Source organism: Thunnus thynnus, chromosome 10 (genome assembly GCF_963924715.1).
Source record: "Thunnus thynnus chromosome 10, fThuThy2.1, whole genome shotgun sequence".
Lineage (NCBI taxonomy): Eukaryota > Metazoa > Chordata > Actinopteri > Scombriformes > Scombridae > Thunnus > Thunnus thynnus.
Genome location: NC_089526.1, coordinates 10,273,141 through 10,299,032, shown reverse-complemented (window position 1 = coordinate 10,299,032; position 25,892 = coordinate 10,273,141). Strand labels below are relative to the sequence as shown.

At 39.1% G+C, this 25,892-nt stretch overlaps 1 protein-coding gene across 4 annotated transcripts in view; it reads right to left on the bottom strand.

Moving 5' to 3' along the window:
* The window catches only part of LOC137191070 (mannosyl-oligosaccharide 1,2-alpha-mannosidase IA), a 200,154-nt gene that overhangs the window by 89,364 nt on the left and 84,898 nt on the right, over window positions 1-25,892 (bottom strand). For all 4 annotated transcript variants that reach the window (XM_067600887.1, XM_067600888.1, XM_067600885.1 and 1 more), the window contains one exon: window positions 22,244-22,340. In XM_067600887.1, the coding sequence (XP_067456988.1) occupies window positions 22,244-22,340 (97 nt within the window). The remainder of the gene's footprint in view (window positions 1-22,243; window positions 22,341-25,892) is intronic.

The following is a 25,892-nucleotide window of genomic DNA, read 5'->3' as shown; positions in this document are numbered from 1 at the left end:
TGCTACCTGGCAGCAGAGAGACAGGTTTAGCGAGTCCGTGTGTCTGTGTGATGTTAACGATACCTAGCTGTTTGCTATTCAAAGCACATGTTTAGCTCTGCAGATAAAGTGCACTAAGGAGATGACTCTGTAGCTGAGTGGACTTTTGATGGAGAGCGCCAACGGAGCAACGGTGGGGAGAGGAAAAAAGTGGAAAAAAAGGTTACCGAGCCAAACATGACAAAGGTTGGGAAAAACAAGGGGTGAGGAATGTCATGTCTGTCAATCAAGATGGCAGGCTGGGATACCAACGGCATGCTCTAGTCTCATTGACACAGAGAGGGTCAAATAGATGTACTCTAACTAATGATGCATATTATGTAAAAATGCGCATTTTCTTCTCTTGTCAGCCAGAGTTTTAATGCCGCAGCCAAATCTGCTGGCTCGTCTATGCTGTTTGTTCTCTAGCTACTCTATTATTGTGTTGGCAGAGTTGAATTGAATGCATTTTCTCTTAAAGCAAAAAGCATGATTGTATTCATCGCAGTCAAAACTTGCCCCCTCCAACAAATGAAGGTAATGTGATTGTGGAAGTTATTCAGCCTCAAAACACTGATTTGGTTAGAATCACAAAGACTTGGTGAAAAATAAGATTAATATTAAATTGTGTATTTTATTTGATTATAGGGCAAAGATTATGGATTGAACGTTTGTAGATCTATAACCGCATCTAGAAAGTAATGCCAGCTAGGGTTACGCAGAACTTGAAGCCAGACAAAAACATTCCTGAAACATTAGAAATTGTAGAGTAAAATTTTGACTATACAGAATGTACCCAGCTAAGCTTTTGGGTCTTTCATGGTTCCTGGTTGGTCCATTATTGGCATGCCACCAGGACTGCCAATTGGAGGATTTCATGGAGGTAAATTTAAGTGAAATAAGTTTCACTTAAATGGATCAGGGTAGATTTTGAGGTTTTTTTCCCCCAAAGAATTTGCAGTTCAAAAGGAGTCTGGCTATCTATTAAAACTGGACTAAATTGCGTTGAAAAGTTAAAATTTTGTGGACTATAAACTTTATTCTAATCACATTTCGATTAATATATTTTCAACATGTAACAGATTCTATAGGACCTCCTGCACATATATATAGCAAACAATTGTTAACAAGTAAAATCATTTCATATATTACAGTCTTACTACACGGTTTTAAATGAGACGCTCCCAATGTAACGGCCACTTCTCTACTTCCGGCTTCGACCCAGACAGCTCTATATATAGGTTTTCTGCTGCTTGTGTTTGCAGGCGTGCCAGCAAACCCCAAAGTATTTCTGACCGCAGGGCAGAAACAGCTTGGAGAGCGTCCAAGGATAAGCCAGCATAAACGGACAGTGCCACTATCAGTTTATACTTGCACTAAGACCTTGTAGTTGCAAATATGAGATCCTTCCTTCAGATCCTATCCTATCCTCGCAACAAGATGTAAGTGAGGGGGAAACTAATCCCACTGATTATCATGATAAAGCACCATTCTACCAGTCACTTCACCGAACAAGGGTGGATACATGGGGCTCATTAGACATTAGAGATGCACCATTCCACTTTTTTTCAGTTCTGATCCGATTCCAAAATTGGATATGTGCTGATACCGATGATGCTACCAATACCAAAGCTCTTTTTTCTTGAATATTATTATTATTATCATTATTATTATTGTTGTTGTTGGTGGTAGTGGTATTGTGTGTAAGGTTACATGAGGCTGTAGTAAACCACAAAGCACTTCTTATTAAAAGAGCAAAAAAAAAAAAAATACAAAAATGCATTAAATATAAATGTGTAACAAAGCAATTTATTTGAACTGTAGGTTAAGGAGGCTTCACACGGAAACATGTAGGAATGCAATTTGCTTCAGCAACTCCTTTAATGCTTTGAAAAACTTGAACAAATCAAATGCACAGCAATGCATTATCAACTACTAGTAAGTAGATTTCTATACATGAGTTCAAAAGTAAGAATTTCAAATAGTTCAGTGGCGAATTGACAACTCCTCCATAAAGTTAATATTTGAAATAAATGCAAGAACTGTGTAGAGAAATAAATATCTACACTAGCAGCTGTTTGAATCAGGAGGGCAGCGACGTGGCCCCCACCAGCCACAACCACAAACTCTGCTGCCAGCAGCGGCCCGATGACAGTACACCTTACCCAGCCTGCCGCTGAGCCGCGAGTGGGACACATTCTGCCCGCCTGCTATGGGTGTCTGGATGAAACCTTGTGTGTGTCCCTGTGTGAAGCCTGTAGACACTCTCGGTGGTGTTATCACATTAAAGTGAGCTGGAAATGTGTCGTCCGGTGCGGCTCACTCTGTCGAAGTGCTTTCTAATGGATGCTGTTTGACAGCTAGCTGGCTGGCTAATGTGTCAGCTAGTTGGTTAGTCAGTCAGCCAGTGGACGCGCTGTAAACTGTCTCCATGTTTAAAAGAAAAGCTGTTAATGTGTCAGGTTGACAGATATTTCTGTTGTTGCTGTTGTTGTTGTTAGATATCTGGGTCCAGTCTGAATCGGTAGCTAGTTAAATGTTACACTGTTAGCTTCCTGCTAGAATCAGGTTCATCATACTTTAAGGACAATGCTTCAAGCTAGTGTGCTAGGTGGCTAGTTAGCATGAAGCTATCACAGCTGAAGGCTGAATGAGCACCACCGCTACATAACGGACATAATTTCTTCTTTCTCAGTGTTTTACTTTATGTTAGTATATGAAAAAACTACCTAGCAGTTGTTTTATACTGTCTTACTCTACATCAGTGGTGGGAAGTAACTAAGTACATGTACTCAACACAGACTATGGAATCTGGATTGGTATGTGGATCGGTAACGTCAGTCTGATATCTGATGAGTGAATTACGTCAGTATTGGCACCTGATAGGGATACTGGATCAGCCTCTGACTATATTAGACATCTTCAACTGAATCCTCACTTTCCCCAAAGACTGCACAATTTGTTCTCTTTACACTGGACAAATTGTGCTTGCAATGTATTTCACATTCTCTTAACCTTTGAAAAGATTCAGTGTCAAGAAATACTGCAAACACAGTATGCAGTTACTAAGAGAGCAATGAATTCTAATAGCTTTTGGGCCTTCCACAAATTGCCCCATCACCTAGTTCTGAGTTGTTGTTTTTTTTGCCCAGACAGGAATAAGACGCATATTAAACGAGAGCCTGTAAGAGCAGATGACAGCCTCAGAGACAGAGCTGTTTGGAGAGGTCTGTTTACTGAGACGCATAGTTTAAATCATAAAGCTAAGGAAAGCTGACCCTGCTTGAAGGAGCATAGCTGTGTCGTATGTGTGTGTGTATGTGTGTGTTTGTGTGTGTGACATTGATGTATCACCCCTGTCAAGAAAATAGCAATGAAAGATGCAAAAGAGAGGTGAGACAGCTCAGAAAACGGCTCGGCTCTCAGTGAAACTCATCAAACACGAGAGGCTGCACCACTGACTTCAAAGATCGTTTTCTCCACTGCCGGTCGACAATGACCTTTGAACCTCAGTTTTCTGGTGTAATTTTCGATTTTTTCTTATCCATTCTGTATCTGATGCCACAGTACTAACCTAAGTTAAATATTAGGGATTGGACTGCTGACTGTATTTGGAAAAAGAACACAGAGTCAGTTTTTCCATAGAGTCTAAACTGTGTGTCCAGAAAATTACGTGGAATCCTTTCTTGTTCTGTGGTTACATCTGTACGACAGCCTCGCTGCCATGACTACCAGTATTGTGCATATAAATCTACTGCTTAGCATGTGGGGACATGAACTGTAAAAAATAAATAAATAAGAATCACACGACTATGCTTCCTACACAAGCCCCTAGAATGGATAACACGGACAAAATTAGAGGCAACCATTCTTGATTGAACCCAATTTCACCCCCCCCCCCCCCCCCCCCCCCCCCACACACACACACACACACACACACACACACACCTTTCTGTCTCTCCATTTTTACCATTATGGTAATCACACAAACTACCCTGCAAAAAGACTTGCATCTAATGGTGTTTTGTGCCTTCCAGTGGCAATAGCACTTGCTTGGCAAGACAGAGGAGGGGACAGAGAATTGATAGATCAAGGCACATTAGAGCCGGAGACAAAATAAATTTGTTCCATTATGAGCCTGCAGAGGAGGAAGCGACTGAGCCAGAGGCTTCAGCTAGAATCGTGGACAACAGGAACCCTTCATTTTTCCAAGATTTGATGGCTTGGTGGTAATTGCACATCGAATTTTCATTTTACAGTATGGATGTAGGTTTTAATGTGAAATGACTGGCTTTTAAGGGAATTATCAATAAACGACCAAAGTGTCAAAGACTAAGGAGCCAATCACCACACCTTAACAGACATTAATCTAATCACAAACAAATACAAAATGCACACTGTCCAGACATGATTAGAGAGGCTCCAGACTTAGAGCAGTACACACGTCAATCTAATTGCAGCAATCTAATTTGCCACTCTGGGAGAGCATAGCGCGTCAGTGCAGCAGCCCTGTCTGATATGACAGCCTCTCAGATGAGATTACACACTGCACAGTGTTATCGAACTCCTCACCCTCCTCCCTCTCCCGAAAGCCTCTCTCGCATTGATCAACAGACACGCCAGCACAGTAGGAGGCGGGGGATCATACATCTGATGCTCTGTCAACCCATAAAACCTGATTGGAGATGACAGCTAAAGCTAGAAGCTCTGATTAGGCAGTTGATAAAGACACTCAACCACGGCGCAGCACTAACAATTCAGCCAGTCGTAAGGTCGTCCAACTTGAATCCGTACAAAACAAAACAACAAAATGGAGAGTAAAAAGTCTAGAAAATTCCCGCTAATTAAAAAAAAACTTTCTTGCAGGAGAGGTCAGCAGGGTGAAGAACGCATTAATCTTTCAGTCTGAGGTGTAACCTTCATAGAAATCTACCTTGCAAGCTTAATCTCGGCTTTCTCCTGGAGATAAAATGAGACAGTGCTACACATTCATTCCACCTGACTTTATCTCATCTGAATGGAGCTTTCTAGCTCACTAGTTGCGCACTGAAAAATGTTCAGCCCAACCAATTTAGAAGAGCTGTAATAACCTGTTGACAAAGAGCACCCGTCAGCTGGAGAAATTAAAACAGCCACCTTAAAAGAGTACTTGCTCCGCATCATTTGTGCAGCCCTGCAGGCATTAAAAGGTAGAGGAAGAACCTGGAGTCAGGGAGCTATGTGTGCAATGGATGTGTGTGTGTGTGCAACTTTTATGTATATATGGATGTGGTCTTTTCTACATCCAGTTCATGTTTCATTGCAATCGGCCTGGAGGACAGTATCTTCTAACAGACAGCAAATAAATAATAGTAGCTTCTGGCATTCGGGGTTAAACAAAATTGCAGGATTTTTAAAAAAAAAAAAGATTTTCATTAAGGAAAAAACATGAACTCTTCCACTTTTCTAATCAATCGGTAGAAAGTCCATTTAGAGACCACTTGTCTGTACATTGAATGTGACTGGGGGCTTGCTCACCTGCAATTTCACACTCAATTACAGAGGGAATGAAAACTTTCTGACATTATTTCCTGGTGGAATGTTTGGCTGCTCGAAACACTTGTCTACATTACTCAGTAGTAATTTCTATTTCACCACCTCACTCGTTCCTGTGTTTATTTCAGTGTCACCTTCCTGTTTCCAGGATGCCAGGGGCTGTTAGCACCATTCACACACCCCCCCCCCACCACCACCTCTGAAGTGTGGCCCAGACTGTCGAGCTCGGTGTGAAAGTTCTCCGAACCCTCGCGGCAGGATACAAGAACAGAAGGAATTCATTTCATGCAATTTTACTTATTCATTCTGCCACCGATTTCTTCCTTCCCTTCACTCGACACTCCAAGACAAGAGTCACCAAAACAGAACCTGAGCCCCACCTTGCAGTGATTTGCTACGGATACCTGACTATGAGACGGGAGAAAAAGATTTTTTTAGTGCAGGATGATACAGAAAAAGAAGGAAAAAGAAGGTGACGCATGTGCATATGTGCATGAGCTGAGCTTGAGTGACACGGCGGGGCCGCAGAGGTCAACCTGTGCTGCTGCTAATCTGTCAGAAATCTTTGCTACACTCCCAGAACCACTTCTAATGCTTCAAGGTACGATGCCCACTGCAAGAACAAAAACATCGCTGCACTGTGGGTTGCCAATGTGTGAAGGAGCAAGACTACAGCAACTCTGAGAGCTCCAGACAAAGAATATTCTTGAAATGTAAACAGTATTGTCTGTTTTCATTGAACGCATATTAGAGGAGTTACTGGCGAATGATAAATGTTCTAAAAACGAAATGTTCCTTTGCACGTGGCAGACAGCGGGGGGATTTAAAATGAGGATTGTCGTTGAGAAGACTGAAAGTCTGATGAGTCACGGTGGACAGTTTCAGATATGATGGATGAAAAGTTGGGCGGACGTGTTATCACTTAGAGGAGGAGGAGTTATTGTGAGACTCTTGAGCTTAGTGAAATATTCAGGGTGAGAGCAGAGACAAGCTGCACAGAGGCAAAGCTAAAAAAGTACTGTATATTAATAGTCCCTAAAATAAGTGAATGAAGCAAAATCTGCTCCTTAATACCACCACAAGCTTAAGAGCTTGACAGGAAGCGCTTGTGATTAAAACTGCCAAACACTGATTACTACAGACATGTCTCAGGTTACAGAGACGTCATCGTCAAAGTGACTCCGACACTACGTCACCTCGGACTGATCGGTGATCACAGATTACATAAACACACAGTTTAAGGATTCTAGCAGCATCGAACGCTAAGAAGGAAAACCGCGAGGGGGTTTGGGGCTTCATCCTGATGCACGAATTTGACCCTCACCGTCGTATCCATCAGCCAGTGATTGAATCGTTACAGTAGAATAGAGTACAATCCCTTATAATCCTCCTGCTTCGTCATACATTTTGCAACCAGTTTTTCATCATCTTGGCTATAATCCCTGCGCGCAGGCTTGATGATGGGCTCATGCCCACTGAGGGGAACTTGTTCTAATCCGAGAAAAGAAGAGTAGAAATTTGGTGGTGATGATAATGAATGATGACACCACTTTCATGACCAGTCATCCTGTGTTCTGCTTTATAGGGATGAGACGATATACGATTTTATCACCGATCGTGATAAAAAACACGATAAATTGATTGTGGACAATTTCCATCATTGGGATATTCGTGAATATCCTCACGAGTGATTTGAAAAAGTTGTCTACCTCGCTAATGTACAGTTTTATATTGATGTCCTGATTTATTTTGAATTGCCAACTAGTGTTGCTTCTGAGAGAGTGTTTAGTGCCAGTAGGCACATTCTCACACTTCTACAAGCATAACTAAAGCCAGAAAAAGTGAACATGCTGACATTTTTGCACTTCAGTCTATCTTGAAAAGGACCAAGTTTTGGCACGTCTCACTCTCTCTCTCTTTTTTTTTTTTTTCCAAAGCAGTCCAAAGCAGTACAGTTTGACTCTAGGCCACAATGACAGTTGGACTTTATTTTTGTTAAAGGATAATTCCTTTATTTCTTAAGTAAATTATATATACTGATGCAATTAATGAAATTGTTGTCTGTACCATTTGACATAATGGCAGAGAAGTTGTTACAGCTGTAGTACGTGTGTGTGGGTTTTTTTTGTTCTTACCTGTGTCTCCCCCCACCTGTGCTCAATCGCTCATTAGGACTTGGTGGATAAAGTCCAGGAGAGACGAGCAGATTGTGCCAGTGGGCCAGTCGGCAGCTTTGGTGCCGTGTGTTGGTTGTAAAACCTCATCTCAAACTTGAGCTGTGTAAAGGGGTCGGTAAGTTTGGCTCCCTTTTAGAGGGAGTGTGTTTATTTGTGTTGTGTTTAACCTTAGTTTAATAAAGTAAGTAAAGTATTACCTTGTCTTTTTTTTACTGGTTATTTTCCACTTTCTTGTATAGAAAGTCGTTTTTAGTTGTCATTTTGTGGTCTTTTGTACATTTTATTTATATTGTTAATAAATTCTTAATTTTGATCATATATGTCCGTTTCCTTGCTTCTTTTTCACCAAGTAAATTTTTCTTATTCTCGTCATCTCCTGGATTAATTATGATTTATAATTATCTTATTTAAGATTTTGTTTATTTTCACTAAAAAAGATGTGTGTCCTATCTGTGATGCAATAAAAATATTCGTTTCTTAACAAAATGTAAGTTCAAGTGATTCCAGTATGTTTAGTTGCCATTTTAAGGGTTTTGAGCATATTTTGATGATTATCAGGATAATATCATGAATCATAATTATTTTGTCCAGGATAATCATGACTTGAAATGTTCATATTGTGTCATGCCTACTGCTTTATGTTGCTGTAAAATTACTTTCTCTGCCAGGTCATGATACTTTGGAGTCGGGGGATGAAGAGAAAATCATGTCAATACTGCCAATAAATAAGAACTTTCTACACGTCCAGTGATCAGCAAGGAAAAGCCTCAAAGCAGATCACAGCAAATCCCTGACACAGTGGAACATTATGAGAGGTCATGCTCTTTGCATCCTCACGGGTATCTAGCCTATTTTTCTTCTCTGAGCGTTCTATTTCTCCTGACACAAAGTTGCAATTTATCCTTAACCTTGTTCGGCAGCCATTATGAAAACCTGCATGATCTCAACACAGCATGCTTTTAGAAATCTGTCACTAGCTCATCCTGCTAGATTTCTGTACGAGCAAAGCACTGAGCCCAGTCTGGGTGTGCTGTGATCTCTTTGTAGTTGTCATATTTCAGCGCCGGGAGACGCAGAACTGTGCAGTCAGGACCGTCATTACATGCAGTGGGCCAAAACTTGCTCTGACAGCAGGTTCACCCCCAGAGTGCATTATCAGAGGCTTGCTATCAAGTTCCTCATCTGCCTGCAGCTTAAATGCTCCAGCATGCACCCGCTGTCAGGGTGAAAAATTCCCCTCCTTCGCCTGTTCTTCAAATCTTATTGAGGTCAAAGAACTTATTAAGTGGTCACCGCATTCTCGTTCTTTTGTTGTTGTTCTCAAACTCCATATATCCTAACAAATTCAAATCATTATAACATTCACAACAACAACAAAAATGTTTCCAAAGGTTGTTTTGGTCCTTGACATACAAACTGATATTCAAATTCAGTTTATTTTTAACTGTATATTGTGTGTGGTTTTGAGAGTCTGGTCACTTGCCATCGCAGCGACTGGACCCATGAAATAAAGACAGCTAGTGCAAGACGAACGTAACAGTGCAGTTTTTCCAGAGAAGCTGCAGAATTTATTAACTGACACACTGTAGTCTGTACTGACAACTTACTGCTAACCTTTTCCTCTGCTCTGCTCTGCTCGCATTCACCGTCACTTTTCTGCCACTTGCTCTCTCCACTCGCTCAACCACACAGTTGCTACACACTGTCCTATTCCTTAAAGGAGCTACACTACTCTTACAGCAGTACCTTTCAGGTAGAAGTCCTTTGAAGAATGAGGAAGGGGAGGATTCTGGGATTTGATGCACTAGTTGATGACTCAAAACAATTCCATGATAACATAGGGTTTTATCACGCTTGCAGTGTGTGAGTAAAAATCATTAGTAGCCCATTGATATTAATGATCGTGGAAAATTTTAGCACCGGCACTCATAATTCTGCAGTGGCTGTGCGCTGCTGCATAATGAATATAGGGGAAACACTGCCGTGTGTGTACTGCAAATGACTAAAGTTAGCAAGTTAGGCTAACTAACTTCCACTTTGCGAGTGGGAACAGAGCACAATGGGTCCTCCCAAATGTTGAATGCTATAAAGGGACAGACCAAAAAAAAAAAGTCTTGTATCAATTCTCGTCTATACATTATGACGTGCTCCAGTCACGAGCGCACTAGACGTTGACAGTGCGTCTCCTAGCAACGCCACCTCTCAGTTGTCAACCAACGGCGTGGCAAACGGCCACTAAGAGGCTCGAGGCTTGGATGCCACATTTGCAAATGTGTCCAAAAATGGTTTAATCCTCCTCTGAAAAACTGAAAACTATGCAAAATGACAATGGATTAATGCGTTTACTTATGAAGACTAAGTGTCCCTACAATACCTGACAAATACTGTATTGTATAAAGCACAGCAAATCATAAAGAGCAAACTCCACTTACATGATTCAATAAACAGGATAATGTACATTTTGTCTCTCTGAGCTGTAGAGCCGGACCAGCACACTGGCAGACCAGTAATGATATTGAATTATCACAAGTGTATCAGTATCGTTATATCTGTGTTGGCAGATATGGAAAAAGAATTTCCAGAGCAATGTACTGCAGCAATACATTTGTTTTGTTTTATAATATCTTTACCACAAAATAATTGAGAATATGTGTTTATGTAAGAAAAATGAACATTGACCTGTATGTTGTTATCAGATTTTTATTGTTTTTAAGTAATGATATCAACCACAAACATTTAGCATTAGTCAGTCTCTAATACCACTAACATATTAATGGCACTACAGTATGTGTAAATAGTTTCCCGCCCCCCAGTACTTCTACATATTTCCTGGGATGATAAATAATGTTTTACATCTCACAGTTACGATGATATGTGATGTGTCCAGCCAGCAGTTTGAGGACTTATTAGTCCCAGACCAAATAGGCAATATTGAAAGGAGGGTTGGGATGTGCTCTCCAGAGGGGATGGGACCGGATCCTTATTTGTCACCTAGTGCCGGTCGCTATGGAGACAGATGATTTCTTCTGCACCATGATGGAGCCCACGGGATATAGAAATGGATGGGATAGAAATGGAAAGTGGGTGTATGGTGACAACCCTTCACTCCTGCTTGAGACTCTAATGTGACAGCCGGTGATAGGCGCCATTTGCGTAGCCCTTCGTTGAACCCTAATGACAAGGGATGTTGCCACTCCCTCTCCTGTTTTCTCTAACCTTCACAGTGCCCCCTTCAAGACCAGGCACCAAGGGCCCGCTGGGAGGTAATTGCAAAGGAGGGAAAAACCTGTCTGCTCTGTCTAATATGAGGGCGGAGAAGAGAGCAGGCAGTTGTTAGTGGAATTGGTTGCCACTTGAATGCTTTTAATAAGAATGTTCCTTAGATAACAAAAAGAAGAGGAGTTTTCAAATGGAAAAAAAAGGTGCTTGAGATTGTGTCTCATGCAGTCCTAAAAGCAATATGCATGTGTCTGTATGCATGCGTGTGTGCACGACTAAGTCCCTTATGAGTTCCCTTTAAGCAGCACTGTCTTTGCAAATGTGCTGTCTCAGCAGATATCTTCAGAAGCTCTGTCACTGCTTTGTTTGCTCTGCAAGATTATGATAATAAGGATGTATGACAGTGAGAATTGGTGAAAATCCCTCATCGCTTTAAGGAGATCCAAAGACCCCGAGGACCCCCATTGCTCCATAAAACATTTATTTCACCTTTCCTCCAACCAGAGACGACTAAATAATATATATCCTCGGCTTCATCATTTGGGCCATCGATCCAAGCTAAATCAAGTTTTCAAACCATCTCCTCCTCTCTCCTCTGTTCTCCATCATATAAGAGCACCTGGCAGCCCTTTACATCATCTGAAGTGCCCTTGGGATTTTCTAATAAACACTACTGGTTTTAAATGGTCCCCAGGCATGCCATGAGACAAAAGGTGAAGGGTTCAGCCTGTGTTGCTGGAAGTTGCTCATTTTGCATTCCAGGACATCTCTGAGCAAAAACTGGTGACCTTATGCTCTTTAATTGCACCTCTTGGGATGGGGAGAGAAACAGGAAAAAAATGAGGGCAAAGCAGGGAAGATGGAACAAAATGAAAAATGAAAGGATTATATAATCAGAAGATAAAGGCATAAAAAATAGAAAACCATCTTTCCATGCGTAGAAAGAGTCTTTACTCTTTCATTTGTTGTAGAGGGGCAGAGAGCAATTGTGAATAGCAGCATGTGGCCAATCCCCTTAACAGCCATAGGACATCTATTGATGAAAAATCACTGGGGTGAGGGAGGGGAAGCTGTGACACCTAATGTAATGTTCTCTATTTTTCAGCACAATCACAAGGCTTGTCCCTGGCATCTGTTGGACTATGGTTTTGGCTTGGCATTTAATGTGTTGTGTGCTTCAGTTAGTGACCCACATATGCAGGCATGGGGGTAATGACGTCGTTCACAGAGGGATAAACATCTCTTTAATCCTCCATTTAGGCTCTGGGACTAGTTGGCTTCTCACTTCGGAGCGAGTGGAGAAAGTGATATAGTTTAGTACATGAGCGCTCTAATAAGAATGGGGAATTAGTTAGTTATGTCAAAAGAAGGAAGAAAAGGAAATCTGAAGACGGCATCATGGGTGTGAGATGCCTGAGAGTTCGTATTGTATCTGAAATAACTAGAAATACCGCCTCGTGGTTGTATGCAGTTTACATCCATGTCTGTCCAGACTCATATAATATTTGTAGTGAAGACTTTGAAGGAATTTAACCAAAGGTAATAAGTGTATTTTCCATGTATGTGTTCACATGCTCGGCCAATAAAGTTGATTCTGATAGAACACAAAGTTGTAGCCATGACATTAGACAAAGCTTCAGATATGGATGTTGCTGCAAAGAAGCTACAATCTCTAAGATGTGGATGCATCACACACATCTTCAACCCGGCAGCACAGATGATCTTTACAATCACCACAGTTTCAAGATGGACACCCAAGATCAGTGTCACCAATTCAGTATCTGACCAAATGTGAAATATGGTCACATTTTTGTGTTGACCTTTGACCTTTTGGATATAAAATGTCAACACTTCATCGTTTTATCCTATTGGACATTTGTGTGAAACTTGAATTATGGCCAAAATCGTGTTTTGTGAGGTCACAGTGACCTTGACCTTTGACCACCAAATTCTAATCAGTTCATCCTTGAGTCCAACTTGACGTTTGTGCCAGATGTCATGAAATTCCCTCCCTCCTTCCTGAGTTATTGTGGTCACGAGAATAGGATGGATGTGAGGTCACAATGACCGTGACCTTTGACCACCAAAGTCTAATCAGTTCATCCTAATGCCTCCTAATGCGTCATCAACATAATGCCTCCAGCCACAGCTGTTGCTGGGGTTCTCCGGTTGTCCGTTAAAAATAAGACTTTCTGCTTACTTTTTCATGTTCACAGTGCTATAAACATTAGTTTTTTATTATGTTCTTAAAGCTGCTCTAGTCAATGCTTTTATACTGACAATGGATCTACCTGTTCCCTAGCAGTTCCCCTCAGCTCTAGTTTTACCATCTTTTTGTTCATTATTTTGAATTCAAGTCTGAAAATTAACTGTTTTGGTGCAGTTGTACCATTCACAGTTTGTTTCCAGCAGCAGGCAGTTCTACAAAAAAGCTTCAATAAACCCACTGTACCCCCTTGACCATCTCCAAACAGCAAAACTAGCAACTAGCAGATGAACATAGTGGAGCATTTAGCAGCTAAATATAGAGCCAGAGACTTTTTCCTCAGAAGTTGGTGGAGACCAAAATAGAGCTAAAAGGAGAGTGAAAATTGGTATTAAATTTGTTAGATGGCCAGACATGACTCTAAATAAATACTCATGTTGATTTGTGTCATGTGCAAATAGGCAAATGCGTTCTGAGACATTTGTCACAACAACTTTAAAAGGTGATAGTGTACAGTTTGTTACACTGCACCCAAGTGGCAAAAGAAATCAACTATAGCTGCATTCAGGTAACAGCTATTGTGTTATAATGCATGTTAGAATTGGTTTGGGCTTGAGATAATTTATAAATAGTTTCAGCTATGTTGCAGAATCTGAAATCTCTCTCTAAAATGTTTGTTGTCTGATGTTGAAGAACTTAAAACCACAAAGCCAACATGGTGCCCATGGAGATTATATGAACAAAAAGAACCTAAAAAGGGACCTTGGTCACTATGTTCCCTTATTTTTCTTGAGTGCACTGAAGAAACAAAGAAGGGATTTGATCTCGAGGTCTAAGACTGTTTGTGAGGAGTTGTGAGAGTTTTTTGCCACTCAATTTGGAAGACTTTACTTTACAAGAGGTTAGCACAGCAGGCTAATGAATCTCCCTTCCACAACTTTGTTGTAGCCAAAAGAGAAAAGAAAATACATCAAAGGTTTCAAGGACACAGGATAGGAAAACAGAGTTGACTTGAGGGACTCATTCTCAAGCTTTTTCCCATCCTGGTAACAAAGGCAAAAGAAGGCATGCTGGAAACTGTCCAAGACCCCCGGACCCTCCGCCTTCACAGTGGAGTTCTCCTGAACTGCCTTTCTTTTCAAATCAGAGAAAACAGCCTTGCTTGCAGGACTCCAGTTATAAAAGATTAATTAATAACATTAATAATTCATTAATGACATAAACAATCTGTCCAATCTGATTTGCTTCCAGTTACATGGTGGTAAATGCTAAGTTTAACTGTAGAATAAATATGCAAACAAGTCTCACAAACCTCTTAAGGTGACCTTCCCAGAGTGGCTAAAACCTGGTTTAGTTCAGGGAAAGCTAAGAATTCAATTAAATTTAAAGTAGGATAACTCAGCCAACTATGTAATCATCTCACTGGTGTAACAGTGATTCCGAATGCAGAGATCAAAACAACCAAAAAAAGAGGTGGAATTTTGGAGTAGCGATTTAAGAATCAGGATCTTTCAGCTTTAGCACCTTCCTTTGGCCAATCATGAGTGTGTAGTACTTTTACACACCATATAAATTATTGGGTCTACAGGATAATGCCCTGTTTGTGTTTAACATCAACATAATTTAAATTCAATGCTTAGGGCTCCATACCCTCTTGCTCTGAGATAAGCTGGAAATACAGAACCATCTCTACTGATACTTGTAGTTAATGCTCTCCACTATAAAACTAGGGCACCAGAGCTCTGGGAGTCCAACATTCAAAATACCTCACTGCATTGAGGGCTTTGGCTTGCAAGGCTTGCACAGTTAACAAGTGTCTCAAAATGACTTTGCATCACTTTCCCACACTCTTTTAACACTGTTCATACCTACACATGGGAGTTAGATCGTTCCCAATTGCCCAAAGTCTTAAAAAGCTCTTAATATTTTCACTTCTTCCTTTGCTCCGAGCAATCTGCCTTCCCCTCTAAAGGGTGCTTACGCCATTCCTCACTCTCTTACACCTCCCTGCCCATCATATGTCTTCCTATGAAATAATGCATGATGGCAAAAGCTCACATCGCCCACCAAGATCTTGCTGACAAAAAGCTTTTCAGGAGAGAGACAAAAAACGGAAACCTAAGAAGATAAGACGGATGGTAATAAACAAGCAAAACTGTTGATATAGATACAGTAGAGCTAATGAGGTGGTTACTACTTAGGGCTGTAATGAGCGGACGTGAAGTGATAACAAACTCATCATATTCCTGGTAAAATGCATTCATGCATCTTTATGGGAACCTCAACTGAAGAAAAGTCACTTTGCAGAGCTCTTCATACTCTTTTTGTCCGTCCTTTTTCTTATGTTTACTCTCTATCTATTGAATCCTGACATCTCACGCTGTATTTTGACCCCTTAACTTACAGTCATTTGACAAAGCCATTTCAGTTTTCAACACTGGTAAGCACCTCCTGAAAAGAGATTTATTATTGCTGAAAGTCAACAGCAACACGCAACACACCCTGCAAATCATCCAATTGACCTTCCTTTGTGATTTATGTCAGTCACTGTGAAAACAGCTGAGAATCTCAGCACCAAATATTGAAGATAATCCTTGAAGTTATTTACACATAAATAAAAAACACACACTTAAGAACGCAGAGACTAAATAAAACCTATGAGGGTCAAAGCTCTTTAACATTGCTGTCTGAGCCAAAGCTCAGTTTATCGTAAACAAAAACCTCAACAAAACATGAACTCATCACCTTTGTAAAAACAAACATTTGCACCCTGCATGAAAAACACACAGCCCTCTAAATCAATCATTTGAATACGGTCAGTTCAGCAACACAGTCGGAGAGCCAAAAAGAGGGCTCTGGAAAAAATATGCAGGGTCATCCAGGAAAAAAAGTTTAATCTGGCTGAACTTTTGCTGGACTGCAAAAGCTCCTAACCCTAACTCAACTCATGATTGTTGCTATGAAAGATAAAATAGTTGCCAATGTAGTAACTTTCCAGAATAGTGAAAACCCGTCTCATATTCCTATAAAGCACTCTGGTGACTGATAAACTTTCAAACTTGTGGTTCTGTTACTCAAACCAGCTTTACTGGATCATATTTCATGTCTCACCTGAAGCAACATGCCTTCACTAATGCAGCCTCTGGCATTGTTTTAATGTATGGCTGTTTCCTGTCTGAACGCCCACTAACAACCTTCAACCCACTTTTACTAGAGCCCGACCGATATATCAGTTAGCCGATATTATTGGCAGATATTGGCCTATAACAGATATATTGGTATCTGTGTATATATTGTCCGATATACGTTAATATAAATATATATATGTACATATCTTTTTTTTAAAGTTATATAGGCAGCATTTTATGTATATTTGATCATTTTTCTTAATTCAAGTTTAGTATATATGTACATGTTTTTTGTTCTGTGTTTTTTTATTTATAGTTATTCATAATTATTAAATTCCCAGTGAAATTTACTGTTTCATTCATTTTATACAATAAAGTTTATTGTGTTTGATAACCACATTTGAAGGATCATTGCAAAAAATGTGCGTTTATGCATATATTCTGTATATATAAGATTATCAGCTGATATACTTTTACTCCCTAATAGCCGTATCAGCATTGGCCCCAAAAATCCAGTATCAGTTGGTCCTTAGCTTTTACGTAATGCAACCTCTTTGCTCCGGTACTGACAATACGTATTACTTTATGGGGAATGGCAGCTGTTCGTCTGTGGCACTATGTACACTGTACAACTTTGGATTTACCCCAAAAACGAATCTGTTACACAAGACTGATATTTAACCCATCAGTAATACAATCATTTATCTATATTATCTATATCTAAGGTTTACTTCTCTACATTTTCACACAATATATTTTTTTTAAAAATGTGTTAATATTTAATTAAAAAAAACTTTTTCTCTTGAGGAAAGAACATGAATACACATATTTTAACTTTTTAATGAATTTCTGTTCTCACTGTAGCTCCTGCAGTTTTGCAAGGAAGCAGAATTACTGAAAGTACTGTAAATAGCACAGTTTTTGCTTTCTAATTGCCCTAAGCAAAATAAACTTTTAATAAAGCTCTAAAGACATACTGTATCTTAAAAAGGCAAAAGGAAACTAATAGAAAAAGTATATCAGAAATAACTTTGGTTAAGAAAAAAGAATAAAGAGACTCATTTTCAGCCTTGGGGGGGTCCTAACAAAGGAAAGAAGAGAGAGATTACAGTAAAAAACAAAAAAAACAAAAGGAACGGGGGGTTGAGAGAAATACACGAAGGAAGATGATTGTAAAAATTAAAGCCAGGGGAAGGGGGTTGAGGATTGAGGTCTTTCTCTGCCTTTCTGTGGTTTGGGTTGTGCTTCTTTAAGTGTAGAGCAGCAGGGATGTTCTGGTGACTCTCAGCATATTGACAAGCTACTGACAAGAACGCTAACTGTAGATCCAATCTTGCCGCATCTCTGTTTACTCTGGAGATTAAATTAAAGAACACAGCATCCAATTTCATGCTACCTGGCTTCCCGCACCACCCTTCACAATGTGACATTTACTTGCTAGTATGATGCCCTTTCTCTCTTCCTCTCTCTTTGACTTGTTTTCTATCTCTCTCTACTCATAGATAATGTACGGTGTAGCAGACAGGATGGTTGAGAGCAGGAAAATGATACCAGTGTTACATAGAATGGAAATACATTTGTTTATGGGATTAAGCATATTGAGTTGAAGGAAGTCGCTCCCCTTCCCCCCACACTGAACTGTTTCTCGGCAGTGCTGACCGAGACTAATGGCTTTATTCTGTCCCGGCTTGTATTGTTTGTGTATCGGTTGAATCTGCATTAAAAAGGTACACTGCTTAGTGGATAACTGCGCTGCACAGATAAAGATGGCAATTAGCTGCTAGAAGTTGAGGACTGCACCGTACAATATGAGAAACCTTTGACTCAAATAGCAGAATTATTTAAAAAGTGTGTCTTCAAACACGTATATGATTGAACATTGATTCAAATAATTTCCTCTGATGTGAAAGAACTCGTTGGCCTGTTATGGTTGAATCATTTTGGCTCTCAAATACATCCCCCGCCATGTAAAACGGTGCGCGCGTGTGCTACTGCTTCTAACTTATAACACAAGCTAACTACACACTACCTACTAAGCCCACACTGGGAGACAGTTCCAGTAAATGAGAACGTCAAATATCTGGCAAAGCAAAGAGACCAAGATATTTTTTTTCATGTGCCTTCAGACTTAAAATATAAATAAATAAGTAAATAAATAAGTAAATAACCAGATTCAGTTACCTGCCCTGGCATTATGACAATAGCTAAGCTAGCTGACCCGCATGCCTATGTAGAGAGCAGCTGCACACACGCCCCCTCGGGTTGTGGGTTTTGATTTTTTATGTAGTTGTGTGGATTGTGTGTGTAGATTGGGTTTCAAAGATGATCTGGCAACTTGGGTAACATCGGAAAAACAAACATTATGGATCCGTGTATGATGATTTTTCATAAAAAAAGTTGAAGGCCATGCAAATTACGGGAGTTTACCAGGCATAACGACAAAACAGGAGCGCACTGGGAGATGACCTTGATGTACAGGAGAAACGGGAGTGTCAGCAGGTCTGTTTCTACACCATCACCCAGAGACTAATGTTAGCAGAGCGGAGCAGCGAACTCCAGCAGTAACAAACAAGACCGGCTGACCATCACAAACTGCAGCACTTAAACAACTTAAACCAACTCTGAGGTGAAGAAAGTAACTCGGTGCTGAGTCTGTTTCACCCCAAAAACCCTGCAACCAATCAGTGTCTTGGACAGCAATGGCTTTCCCCAAAGCTAACAGTGCAGCAAAGAGGCTGCTGGAGACACTCCACCTCCCCTCATTTTGTTATTCTCATACAAGCAGGAAACTATAAGGAATTAATTGATTAATGCAGTTAACTTTTTAAAATAAAAAGGCTGTGGACCATTTATCTTAATTGCCAGTTATGTTTCATATTGTATTTCAATGGAATAAGGACACCAATGAATGGTTTGGCAGTAAACTGGAGCAAGAGACTGAAAATAGTGCCCCCTTTTTCTATTCATTGAATCAAGAATAGGTTTTGAATTGACAATCGATTCTGAATCAAATTGAATCATGAATCGCACAATACATCCGTCTAGTGTTGCAGTGGTGCTTTCAGTAGGTGAGATCTTATCCCTAGCTATGAATCAAAACCTACAGCGCAGGTATCAACTGCTGTTAACCGCTTGCATCACATATAAATCCAGCTTTAGTGGATCAAACTGCGGCTAAAACACGAGCTGGATAGCCAGTAAGAATGAGCTCTAATGGGATTCTACATCCAACAATAGTAGTCAGACATCAGTTAATAACACAAACAAGTCGCTGTGTCTGACTGTCATTGTTTCTATCATTCCTCAAGTGTGAACTCTGACAACAGTGTGGTCCGTTGGCTTTCAGAGTCCTTGACTTTTATTTGCCTTAATGACACTTAACATCACAAGTGTTAGTAAGTAGAAAAGAAGAAGCCTTGATTACTCATCTTGAGACGCTACCTGAGGTAAAACTAAAAGCTCCACAGAGCTCTATCCCTACGCCGTACCATATCAAAAGGCCATTCAACAAATAAGCCCAATGAAATTCAGTCAATTCAATCAACTAAATTTATTACATTAAATAAACAGCGAGGTGGGTGAAATCAATTTGAAAGTTGAACTGAGCACAGACTTAATGGTATTTTGGACTTTGGTTTTTTAATTTGTTCTTTTACTGCCTGATATGGGTAGTGTATGAATGTTAATGAAAATGCTGGATAATTAAATATCAATGAAAATGTACCAATGATGTATGTAAAAATGAAGACGTTCTGTTGATTCTTATAAAATGAACTTGACAACACAGATGAGGCAAAGATAAACAAAGTATTCTCACAATTTAAAACAATGCCACTGATGGTGACTGATGTGTTAATATGTGTATTTGTTATATATATATATATATATATATATATATATATATATATATATATATATATATATATATATATGTTTTTTTGCTTTCTGTGGCCATTCCTGGGCTGATCACTTAATGCTTCAAAGCCACATTAACCATGTTTGTCTTCTTTTATTCCTTTAACTCAATCTCATCAACATCTTGGTTCAAAACCTCACAAAGACGGGTGAACAAATGGATTCACATATGAATCCTTTCCTTAACTTTTTACCACAAAAATGCAATTTGTGTTCTTTCTGAATGCAGCTTACCTGTTGAATGGAGCGGTATCTTAAGACGGATGTTCTGATTTTCAAAAAGCTGCTCCAAACTTCAGGCTTTGTATGATGTTTTTGGTAGATTTCATCAGAAAATAACCCTGGATTGCTTTAAATATGTTACACCTATCATATAGTTTAAGGATAGGGATTCAAAGGGACTCCTCTCTGACTCTGAACTCAGGAACCTCAGAGGAATAACAGCAGCAAAGAGAAACACAAACTATATTTTCAAGAGAGCTTGCATCATCGCCTTAATAATCCTGAATCCCTACAGATGTGATGGAGGAAGACCTGAGGTATGGAAGACGTTACCCGTCCAAGTCTTATTAAGAGCTGATCCGCCTTTTATTAAGAGCTTTATTGTGGGATTTCCCTCTGGCTCAGCAGTGAGAACTGACTGATATGCTCCACTGCAGAGGACCTGAGGACCCCTCCGGATCTGCCTCCAATTAGAGGCTGTTGGAAACTGTGACACTCCTGGCAGGTTGTGAGGTTTCCCATGCTGATTGAAAAGTAAGGTGACAAAAGCTCACTCAGCCGCAAACAGGTGCCACGTGTTATCTTTTGTCTATCGGCTCAAAATAGATGAAGAATAGGATATCTGAGGGGGATTTTATTTTGTATTATTAGTTTAGAGAAGGGGTGCTGGGAAGGAAATGGCAAATACACAGTTTGTTTTAACTTCATTTTGATTTTGTGAGTGTTTTTGCTTCCTGTCAACCGTCAGCTACTGTTAATCAGTCTTGACTGAAGTATTCAAACTCACAAAAAACAGTGCTGGTACAGGAACCTTAAAGGAAGTGACTGCTTTCTACAACAGTTACAGTATGCACTAATAAAAACTGTACATATACATATACAGTTAATACCCTCACTGCTATATATGTAACACAATATAATTCAACAGTATCACAAACTACAGTCTCCAAAATGACTAAGAAGTTGAATCAACACCTTTCTAAAACAGTTTGAACTATAATTGAACACTAAAACCTTCATGCAGGTAGGATTTATTGATTAATTAGAGTGCATTAGTGTTAGCTAGGTGTACCTAATAAACTGGCAACTGGGTGTATATATAAATACTGACTATATAATTAAATATGATTCATAAAATACATAAATAAACTATACATATGTACTAATTTTATTTATTTATATTAATTTAAAATATATATTAACAGTGCTGTCTGTAGTAGAATATGAATAATAGAATAATTTGTGCTTTAAATGCCCTGCAAATTACTTTTCATTTATTAATGACACCCAAATTTTTTTTTCTGAATCAGAGGGAAACATTGCGTAACTAGTTTTTTTTAATGTCGATTTGCTATTCAGCCTCTTTTTAGTTTCTGCTCGTGTCTGAAACCTTCTCAAACAGCAACTCAAAAACTCAGGAAGCTGCAGTATAACAGATATTGTCAATCCCATGTCTGTTTTCAATAAATGACTTTGAATTTTTTTTAATTAATTCATTTCTGAATATCAACTTTTAATCTCTGATCACCCAACTGAAATAACTCAAACTGTGTGAAATTATTGTATCGTCATCTTTTCTCACTTTGGCTTAATTTCTAAGCGAGACACTTCATATGTAAATTGACCCCTCTTGATTCAGTGTTTGAGTCGGACTGGATAGGGGTGTTCTGGCTTGAAACAGATTGTCTTTGCACAGTTTTTGTGTATGAAACATTTCCAGAAAAAAAGGTCAACAGGTCTTGAAAAAAAAAAAAAAAAGAAAGTAAAAAAAGCTTAATGACGTTTCTAGTCTTTTAATCCTTAAGCAAAGCACTGACACTCACCAAACATGTTGCCAATATGCCCGTTTTTGGTCAAAGGCCGCAGCTCATTCTTGCCCCAGGCATACTGCTTGTAGTTGTCCCAGGCAAACTTCATCATCTGCAAAATAAACAGAGGTCAGTGGACTGATAGCAAAGCAACCAACCTCCAAACCCAGACGTAATTAAATTGGTCTAGCTTAAGGCAATGGGAATCATAGCTTATTGATCAGGACAAGCTTGCAATTATCACACATAGACCACATCACTAAACAATAAGATTGACATTTCCCCCTGCAGCTATTCCTCCTAAATTAAAGATTTGTGTGATGTCTGTAGACACTTAATACATAGATAAGAAAACATATTAGAGGAGAAAACATTTTTGAAATTGATGTTCTGTACTCCTTTTCATCTGCCACTCAAAAAAAAAAAAAAAAAATCATCTGGATGTGATTTGTAAGGTAAAGTGAATTGTCTTTGAGGCACTAAAACAGAGAGAGAGACAAGGAAGTTGGGGATTAAGAACAGAAAGTGTAATTCTTTCAGATGAAAAACCCAAAGTTGAGTGATGCATCTTTGCCTGCAGCGACATACACTTACGATTAGCTTAACAGCATGTAAAGGGATGTTAGTTTCTATTAATCAAATAATTCTATGAATATCCAAACAGAAACCAGAAAAATAGGGTTTCAGGCAGAGCTATGGTTCATTTCCACATTTTGTTGGTTGTAAACATCATTAAATGAATACATTTTTCCTGCAGCGTCGAGGCTTTCGAGAGCCAACTTTGAGTCAGTCAGTCAATCAGATGAAGTTTTAATGACTCTCTTTCAAAGAAACGTAGCTATTGGCTCCTCGATAAACTGTTAAACGTCAGAAGATTATAGAAGGAGATAAGAGATTATATGCTAATTCGTGTATCAATTTATGTACCATAATGATCCTGCAAAGCTTCCCCACTTGCTGTAACTCTCTGTAAGTGGAGGACGGAGCTATGTTGTATATAGATCATCACACATCTATATGTATATATTAGCTAGGCAAAAGTAGATTGTTCCCCATGGTGGTCTTTTGTCCCCTTTGAGATTTTTTCAACCATTATAATCATCTTATTGTTATGCTAATGTATTGAATGATGATATAAGTACAATTCACTTGGGTCTTTATTTATTTTCATCAACTTCTCTCATGTAAAACAAACTAATATATCAACAGGGTCTGTTTCCTTGTAATTCAGTTGCTGTTGTTGCTTGACAGCCAAGCGGCTTGATCTTAAACAATGATTTAAACTTTTCTTCATGTCATCATCAAAGATACGCGACAACATCATCAAATGAATTGATATTTTTTGAACTTATACGTCAGCATAAAGAATGTAGAGCTGAAACGATTAAGGAGATGAATAGCTAGATATTGTAAGTCTCAGACAGAATATCAATCAGCAAGTATTTTGATCATAGATTAGGTCATTTTTCAATCAAAAAGGCCTAACATTCCTTTATTCCAGCTTCTCAGTTGTGAGGATTTGCTGTTTTTCCTTTGATAGTAAACCCAATCTCTTTGGACTATTGGTTGGACAAAAGAAGCAATTTTATAACATCAGTGTGGTGGGCATTATTCAGTCTTCTCTGACGTTTTATAGAGTAAATTATTAATAGTGACTATAATAGATTAGTTGCAGACGTACATGAATGTGCCACAAAACTGCTGAAGATCTGTACTTGTATCAGAGCAGTTTATACACATACATAAGTAGCAGCACATAAAAGAAAATATATCAATTATACTGCAGGAGAGGCTGGTACTTGTACTGATATGTGAACATGTTATCATTGCATACATAGTCTTGAAATGAACTGAAAACTAATTTCAGCTGCAAGTATTTTTCACTCAAGTGCTTTCAACAATGACATGTTCATGAAATTCAGTTGTCTTCAGCAGCACAATACAGTAAACATGAAGAAAAAATAAAGTGGGGCTCTTGTGTTACGCTCCATGCAATCTGTTGTAAGATGGACAGATAGGCCAGTAACACGATGTCATCTCTGTTATCAATACTACACAAGACTCCTCGCTCTCCAGAGGTGGGCTCGTACATAAGCCTGTGAGAAACAGACGACGTGAACCCGATAACCACGAGGCCTCCGGCTAAAAATCCTCTCACCCTAAAAAGCTCATAAAAGATACCTCAAAGAACACAGAGCTCCAGCTGCTCCTCACACTAAAACATCCTCTGTTTTCATGAGAGAACACAGTTCAAAAACTGTAAATGTTAAATGTCAGGAAAACAGCAACTAAGGGTCGGCGAGCAGAGATTTGATTACAGGTGAATCGTGTACTGTTATATTATTTTGAAGCTACTGTGCCAGTTAAATTTGTGATTTGGCATTTGTGTTGCACCACACATTAAAGCACCATGTACTGAAAAACATTCACTAAAACAGGAGAAACAACACAGTTTTCATTAGGCTCATCTTGTTGTTTTCTTTTGTTCTTCTTCTTTATCTAGATTGTGGCGCCACATCTGACAAAGCACACTTCAAACAAATGCTTTTTCCATTTACAAAAACAAACAAATACCAACAATTTATGCAGTACGCACTGAATGTGGGAAAACTGAGCTCTGAATATGATTAAAGGGAAAAGCACCAATGAATCTTATGGAACAATGTACACAAAGGAAATCATTTTCCTCAGAAAGTGTTGAAAGAACAGAAATAGCAAGTGTCAGTCTGACGGTGTCCCGACAGAACGTTCTTCCTCGCAGAATGAAAACCGGCAAATGTCTCAAGTTTTATTTGAAACTTGCTCCGTCTTTAATAACGCCAGCCTCTCTCAATCTTCCGGCAGCTTTAAAAAGCAAAAGAACAAAAGTAATAAGAAAAAGTATTTGCACAAAATGTGGGATTTGATAATGATTAGAACCTATATTACACATTGTATGTCATACAGTTTTTGGAAAAATGATCAAACAGCATGAACAAACCTGCGAGGGAAGCAGGACTTTACGACCATCATCAAATAAATGAAAATGGTGCTGCAACTACTGATCAATCTATATTTTTCCCCCCATTGTTTAATGTCACAAAAAATGTCACAAAACTGCCTATTACTATTTTCCAAAGTTGACATCTTCAAATTTCCTTGTTATGTGTGACTAATCATTTAAAAGAAAAGCAGCAAATCATTTAATTTGACACTGAAACCAGTTAATGTTTTACATTTTTGTTTGATTTATGATTTTAATCATTAATAAAACATGTTGTCAATTCATTTTCTGTCAATGAAACAAATTAATGAAATAAAAAATTAAATTCAATTAACCTACTCCTTTCAGCACTAATTGCTGTACACGTGTTCCAGATAAACTGGTCCCTCTGTGTACCAGCTTACTGCATCAGCTGGTCAACACATTATAGGACTGCTATAGTGATGGGGAAAAAAAAGAGGATAAACAATTGCTGGTTCTAGCTTCTTGAATTGGCAATTTGCTTCTTTTCCCTCTATTATACTATTGTAAATCAAGAATCTGTGGGTGTTACATTGTTGGACTGACAAAACAAGCCATCTGAAGACATCACCTTGGGCTCCGAGAAGCTGAGAATGAGAATTTCTCTCTGTTCTATAGAGATTAATTTAAACCAGAATCAACAGATTAATTGATAATGAA